We start from the raw sequence: 7,505 nt of genomic DNA on the forward strand, positions 1-7,505 counted from the left end.
TGGTTGTAATGATTTTTTTGGCATGAGAAGATAGCAAATGACTCGAACTATCTGCCGTTTTAATTTGACAAACGATGTACCAAACACCCTGTATTTTAATATCGTTTACTAGCAATAAAGTGTTTGTGATGTTCGGTCTCACCTTGTATAGTATAAGTCAGGGATCGGAACCGGTTTTTTGCAAAAACTTAGAAATAACCAAATTTTTCGAATTATTTTATACTCGAAATGTAGAACTCAGTTGTGTTTTTAGGTTACGACTTCGTATTATTAGATTGCTCAATTAGAAATGAAGTAATTAGCAAAGAACGAAAAAATACCGTTTCCGTTCCCATACAAAAAATACCGGTATCCGATCCCTGGTATAAGTACCTACATTAAACCTAGGTTTACATATAGCCTATAGACGAAAAATAGCCACATTTAAGGCTATTTACGCTATAGGTAACACCAACTTTTTAATGCCTTTATCTGTTCGGGTATTAACCTTTTAAAATCCTTCAAGGCGCTTAAAACGCGGGGATTCCCCTAAATATGTCGCACAATTGTTTTACATGATATGATCTAAAAATAAACTATAATAATAATAATATCTATTTTCCAATAATAATCTGGCATGTGACTTAGAGCGGTTTCGCACTACGTCCGATCCGAATCCGTGAAAATAAGGTCCGAAGTAGCCGTAGAACTATTTCTATGGTAATTTACGGACTAGATCCGTCTGATTTCCTTCCGATATCGGATGACGAAGTGCGTAAATTATCGCGGATTCGGATCGGATTCGGATCGGACGTAGTGCGAAACCGCTCTAAAACATGACATCTTAAGTAGGTACCTTTGTATACTTTACAAACTGAACGGGGAATTATTATTGATTAGTGTTGCCAATCTAAAAATTTGGTAGGCAACGCGCATATGTAACGCCTCTAAAGTTATAGACGTCCATAGGCTACGGTGACCGCTTACCATCATGTGATCGTATGGTTGTTTGCCACCGACGTGGTTTAAAAGAAAATAATACGATCTAATTTCTAAGAAATATCTAAACATCAAATCTCCGCTGAACGGTACAGATATTTATTTGACTGAAGTAAACTTATAGTTTGTCAAAGGACTGCCTCATTTCAAACATAGACAGAGATACAGTGTGTAAAACAAAGATGTATGATTATCTCTGTCTGGTGCTAGTACTAACTAGCACCCAAAAGAAAAGGATCAGTATAGTTTTTTTGGTTCTTATTTACTGACAAATTGGTTTGATAATTACCTACAAATACAATACGTAAAATTAAATAATTTCGCATCAATCGTAATCGCTACCGTATTGCATCATCATTCACAGCAATCATTCTAAATAATTGTGCAATCACGATTATTCACACTTATTTCTGACCGCCACACCAAGATAATTTAGCAATGGCAACATTCACTGGGTGGATCCTAGAGGCGATTGACGTAAAGAGTGTTGCAACTTTCTGAACAATTCTACTATTTAGTAGAATTTTTCATCTATAGATTTTTTGTATTTGATGGCGCCATTAGGTGATAATTAATTTAGATGAGGTGTATAAATACTATGAACATAATAAAATCAATCAATAGGTATTCGTAGGAATAATTTTGTATTATTTTATATTACATATTACCAAGTGAACTTGTTCAACAGTGAAAAATTATGTTGGGTTAATATAGTCATGAAATACGTTGATTGTTTAAAATAAATAGACAGTCAAGAAAATGAATGGACCGTTAAGATACCCCCCTAGGCCTACGTCATAATTATAAATACGAAAGTAACTTTGTCCTCTTCCATTAAACCACTGTACCGATTTAGATGAAATTTGGTATAGAGATAGTTTGAGACCCGGGGAAGGCCAGCGGGCTCAGCACGGATCCATTTTTATCCACTATCACTATGCCCGTCACTTTCGCACTTACCTACTTGTTAGAACGTGACAGGCATGGTGATAAATGATAAAAATGCGACCGTGCTACTAGGGCTGGGTTGTTTTTATCAGTCACCGGCATCATACCACGCAGTGAAGTCGCGGGCATAATCTAGTCTAATATAATTAATTATTATTTGCGCAGAACTTTAAAAGTTGTTTCGCAAGTATAGTATGTATATATTAGAATGGATTAAAATAATAGAATATAATATATTTATTGGCTTGAATAGGTACGTAACAATCAGATCTTATAATAAAATAGTTCGACACAGTATTCAGTCGACACAACATCAACGTGCAAAATATTTACAAAATTGTACATTAAGGTACACAGTTTCAGAATAAAAGCGTTTTTTGTTCATTTTAGGTATCGTTTAACCTTTCAAGTAAAATTAAAATTGAAGGAAATGTCGATAGTTTATCGATATGACTTTATCGACATGGCCACAGCAAGGTGGTTACACATTGTTAATCGTACATAAAAAAAAGTGGCAACTTTACTCGTTAGGCTGAATGTGCCAGGAGCGCGATGCCATAAAAAAAAGTGGCAACAATGACAGCTCGCTAAAGGCTTGGCCAAACACACAGCGCGACGCCGCGACGCAGCGCCGCGTCCGCGCCGCGTGATGCCTGTTCAAACAGGGCGCGCGCGGATCGCGCTCTCAACACACCCTCATCGCGCGCGCGAACGCGGCGCGGCCGCGCGCCACCGCTCGCTGCCTAACGTCCGATCCGACTGATGTGACCCAGCGCGACGCGGCGGGCCGCCGCGTCCGCGCGGCGCAGCGCTGCGCACGCGCCGCGTGGACGCAAGGGGCCGCGCGGCGCGGGTCGCGACAGAAGCGGGGCGTGATACCGGCGGGACGCAGTCTGTTTGACGTCGGTAACCTGAGGGCCTACCACGAACCACGTTCGTCGTGTTGCCTCTCTGTCGCACTTGTAAATTCGTACGTAAGTGTGACAGGTAGGCAACACGTCGAACGTGGTTCGCGGTAGGCCGTCTGTTAGCATGTGCCGCGGTAGCGCGGCGCGGACGCGGCGCTGCGTCGCGCTGTGTGTTTGGCCAAGCCTTTAGACTCCATCTTTAGAAATATTATATCTATGGTAGAATCGGCACAGTATATAAATGGTCACACCGTTTGAAATTATTCAGTTCACTGTAACAACATTGCGAAAAACGGTGCCGGTGAAAAGTGAAAACCATAACAATGACCCTTGTAATTCTAATTATAACATTTGTTATTTGTCTTGGTTATAGTGTATACCAACACTTTACCAAGTTCAATGACTATTGGCTGAAAAGAAATGTGCGCGGGCCCAAACCTACTTTTTTCTTCGGGAATATTAAGGACTCTGTCTTGAGAAAAAAACCAGTCGGAGTTGTGTTCAAGGAAATATACGATGCTTATCCTGAAGAGAAAGTCGTCGGGTTCTTCAGGATGCGCTCTCCGGATCTGCTTGTAAGAGATTTAGATGTCGTAAAATGTGTTTTGATGAAAGATTTCGATATATTCACTGATCGCGGAAAGGAATACAGTAAGTCAGGGCTCGGGGCGAACTTGTTCCACGCAGACAGCGCCACCTGGCGGGTGCTGCGGAAGCGATTTTCACCAATGTTTACGTCGGGGAAATTGAGGAATATGAGCTACTTATTGACGGAACGTGGAGACAGGTTTGTGGAGTATATTGATAGGATAATACAGAAGAGTACAGAGCAGGAGATCCATGGACTTACGCAGAAGTTCACCCAATCTGCCATAACTGCTTGTGTCTTTGGATTAGACCTTGACACCTTTGACCAGCAACACGAAACCCTTCAAAGGATCGACAAGAAGATCTTCAGCGTGAAATATGGCTCGGAGCTGGAAAGCATGTATCCAGGCATTTTGAAGAAGATTGGAGGCTGGTTGTTCCCCGAAGAAGTGAAGACATTCTTCTCCAAATTAATCAAAGAAGTGATTGCTATGAGGAATGGGCAGCCCTCTGACCGACATGATTTTATGGATCTGCTTTTAGAGCTGAAGAATGAATATGGACATGGACAGAATGATGCAAATACCTTGGATATGACGGATGAAGACATAGCGGCTCAAGCATACATTTTCTATGCGGCAGGATATGAATCTAGTGCCTCCACCATGGGATTCTTGCTATACCAGTTAGCTCTAAACCAGGACATTCAGGAAAAACTATATGAAGAAATAAAGGAAGCCTTAGAAAACAGAGAGATGACTTATGATGCTATCATGAACCTGTCATACATGGAAAAAGTCTTCAATGAAACATTGAGGATGTATCCGATCATCACCAAACTGAAGCGAAGAGCTAAAACTGCTTACAAGATTCCAGAAACTGATATAACCATTGATAAAGGCCAGTTGATCAAGATTTCAGTCCTCGGCATACATCATGATAAGAAGTACTACCCGCACCCTGAAGTGTTCGACCCGGAAAGGTTTTCTCCGGAGAATGTGCAAGCAAGACACAAGTGTGCTTTCCTGCCTTTTGGAGAAGGACAGAAGCAGTGTATCGGTAAGTGATATAATTTTGTTTTTTTTTATTTTATATTTACTCAAATATAATCCTTCCTGTCTAGGCTATAAGGTGGAAGTTTAAATATACTTCAGTAGGTAGATATGTGAAATATGTGTAGGTGTGTATAACAAATTACTGGGTAGGTAACTTGTATTTTTATTATACAAAAGAAAACAATATTTACCTAAACACAATTAGTTATTATGAGCTTAATAACTGCATTGTGTTTTAGTAATGTTTAACTCGTTTACTTTACCCTTTTAAAACTTAATTATAATTACCTTTGTATAAATAGTGTTGATATAAATATTTTACTGTTATTTTTGACCCCTACCTAAGTATGTATGCTGCTTTCATTCAAAGGACTACTGTCTAAATGTGTATGCTGCTTTCATTCAAAGGACTACTGGGAAATCGATAACAACACAAAGAGCTAGCTTTTAATCTTTACTACCAGTACTACCTACTGTTTAACAGCAAAATATCCAACATTGATATATGTAGTAATCAGTCTATCAGGCATTGTACTACCATTTTAGCAAAACAATCCAGTTTAAATGGACCCTCAAGATTCATGCCAATAGTTCGTAACGCGAGATCTCATTATAATGGTTTATACAAGGCAAAATGCTTATAAGCATATGTAAGAATCGAGCTAAAACAATGATCTTATAGTGTGTTATTATGGTTTTTAACAAAGTTTCATTCATTTATTATTTAGGTATTATGATGTGTATAGTCTAAGAAACATTCGTGCATTTCTTTATTATGTCTAAATTCTAAGAAAAAATCGTGTTTCAATTTGATAGCTGATGTAGATGGCGCTGTACGGCTCCGTACATTATGATTATGACCTATCCTTTGACTATCAAAAGTTGACATTTGACAATCCAATGACCATAAAATGTGGCTTAATACAGCGCCATCTATTTCCGCTGTCAAATTAGGGGAACAATTTTTGTCTTAGTCTATCAATAGCGCTTTGATTTCTAACCATAAATAAAATGGTCCTAGGTTCGAATTTCGTCATGGGCATTTATATATATATATAAGTATTATAATAAGTATATATATTGTTGTCTAAGTAGTCACAATACAAGTTTTATTGAGCTTACTTTAGCGGCTTAGTCAATTTGTGTAAGTTTGTACTGTAATACTAATTTATTGTATGTATGTTATTCCAGGTATCCGCTTCGCTCAAATGCAGTCGTGGGTGGGGCTGGCCAAGCTGCTCCTGCGCTACAGGGTGGAGCCCTCAGCGCAGACCCCGCGGCAGTTCACATACGAGCCTCACAGGGTCATGCTGTACCCGCAGGGAGGCTTCCACATCAACATTGTCACGAGAGAATAGTTCTCTACTGGGTGACATTTTAGGTGACACAAGATATATAATGTTGAGATCAACATAGACCAACTTTTAAATCACAAAAAAATCGTGGTCCAATTGTCGAATTGAACTTTAGTATGGAACACATGGCGGCCTAGCCAAGGTGACGATCGCTATCGCTTCGCCATGTCTTCGCTTTGTGTCTCTCTATTACTCTTCCATATTAGTGCGACAGTGACAGTTGCGTTTCGATCGCTCCGGAGCGTAAGTGATTGGCACGTTGGCGCGGCTTGGGGCCTTACCATGATGTCTTTATTGCGATTCTATTAGGGCTGAATCGCTAAAGGACGCAGCTATGCGACTTATATAGCTCCGTCCTTTAGCGATTTGTTTTCAGTTTCGGTCCTAAACAGACCGCAATAAGGACGTCATGGTAAGGTCCCTGGTTATTTTTTTGTGATTTCAGGGTTGCTCTCATTCCAAAAGTTGCTCAGAGTACCTAATGAGTCGCGTATATATATATTAGAGTTAGACCAAGAAAAGTCTGCAGTGATTTTGACAGCCCACGCAGTGCAAGTATTATTTATACGTCATAATTTCATGGAAGTTTGACGTTTAAAATAACACTTGCACTCCGTGCGCTATCAAAACCGCTGCAGACTTCTCTTGGTCTCACTCTATTACTCTGTATCACCTTAACAATTCTACTTCGTATAAATGTTAGATCTAGTTTGTGATTGGTAGATCGTTTTTATTTGATTTTATGATAATTTATTAAGCTCTGTTTTATGTCCCAGATTTAAATTCATGTAATTCCGTTTTTTGATACCAATTTTACAATACAGTTTTTTTACATTGCTTGGGTACGGTGACAGCTGTCATCTCAATACATCTTTTGCGTGTTAAATTATACATTGTATGAAGAAGACTGCTGTCTCCGTACCCAAGATATATGAAAAATACCTACCTACTATACAATGACAGGACCTTTGAATAAATTGGGACAATGGAACTATAATATTATCTAGGATATAAAACAAGATTGAAGCATTTTTATTTCCCAGATGATAAAATTACAGATTTGCTAAATACCTAACAGCCCAATTGAACGACCATTCCAGTAACAAATTTGACAGATTCGGTAGTAGATTGGCCAACTAAACTGTCATTTTATACTAACTGGGAGATAAAAACATAGCTTAGCTTCGACTTTAATCCTACTGAGTTAAGGTTAAGAAACTTAGAAAGTCAAACGTAAAAAAAGTATATTATGTCAACAAAAAACTAAGAACAATTTTACTTGTACTGAAATTTAATAAGACTTGATTATGGCCACTAGCCCACTATAGGTGGGCCATTTTATTTAATGTTGACTCCTACACTTTTTTTTTAAATGTGTGGATTTCTATGTTATTTCTACTCAGAATCACGAGCTCTTTCTAGCCTAATATGAGAAAAAAGTGTTCCAAGGTTTTTATTTCCATTCCGTTACCATTTTTCATAGACTTTGTATGGCGGTCGCGGAATGGAAAGATGGAAAAATGTATGGAAATTTTGGGACACTATTTTTCTCCTTTTAGGATCAAAAGAGCTCGTGATTCTGAGTAGAAATGAGAAAAAGAATCCCAAATTTGAAAAAAAAGTTTAGGGGACAACTTTTAATAAAATGGCCCAGGTAGGTAGATTCGTTCTAA

The 7,505-nt window shown here is 38.7% G+C and overlaps 1 protein-coding gene across 1 annotated transcript; it reads left to right on the top strand.

The window, feature by feature from the left end:
- Nucleotides 1–3,099: 3,099 nt before the first annotated feature.
- Nucleotides 3,100–5,835, top strand: LOC134657763 (cytochrome P450 6B5-like). The gene is made up of 2 exons (XM_063513328.1): nucleotides 3,100–4,481; nucleotides 5,669–5,835. The coding sequence occupies exons 1-2, from the start codon at nucleotides 3,158–3,160 to the stop codon at nucleotides 5,833–5,835; spliced, it is 1,491 nt and encodes a 496-aa protein (XP_063369398.1). The 5' UTR covers nucleotides 3,100–3,157.
- The last annotated feature ends 1,670 nt before the right edge of the window (nucleotides 5,836–7,505 follow it).

This window comes from Cydia amplana, chromosome 20, assembly GCF_948474715.1.
Source record: "Cydia amplana chromosome 20, ilCydAmpl1.1, whole genome shotgun sequence".
Classification (NCBI taxonomy): Eukaryota; Metazoa; Arthropoda; class Insecta; order Lepidoptera; family Tortricidae; genus Cydia; species Cydia amplana.

What these genes read in the sequence shown, in the direction of transcription:
- LOC134657763 (XM_063513328.1), top strand. Translation starts at nt 3,158, where the DNA reads ATGACCCTTGTAATTCTAATTATAACATTTGTTATTTGTCTTGGTTAT. An exon ending in AGGACAGAAGCAGTGTATCG is followed by an intron (nt 4,482 to 5,668) that starts GTAAGTGATATA and finishes ATGTTATTCCAG; the next exon opens with GTATCCGCTTCGCTCAAATG.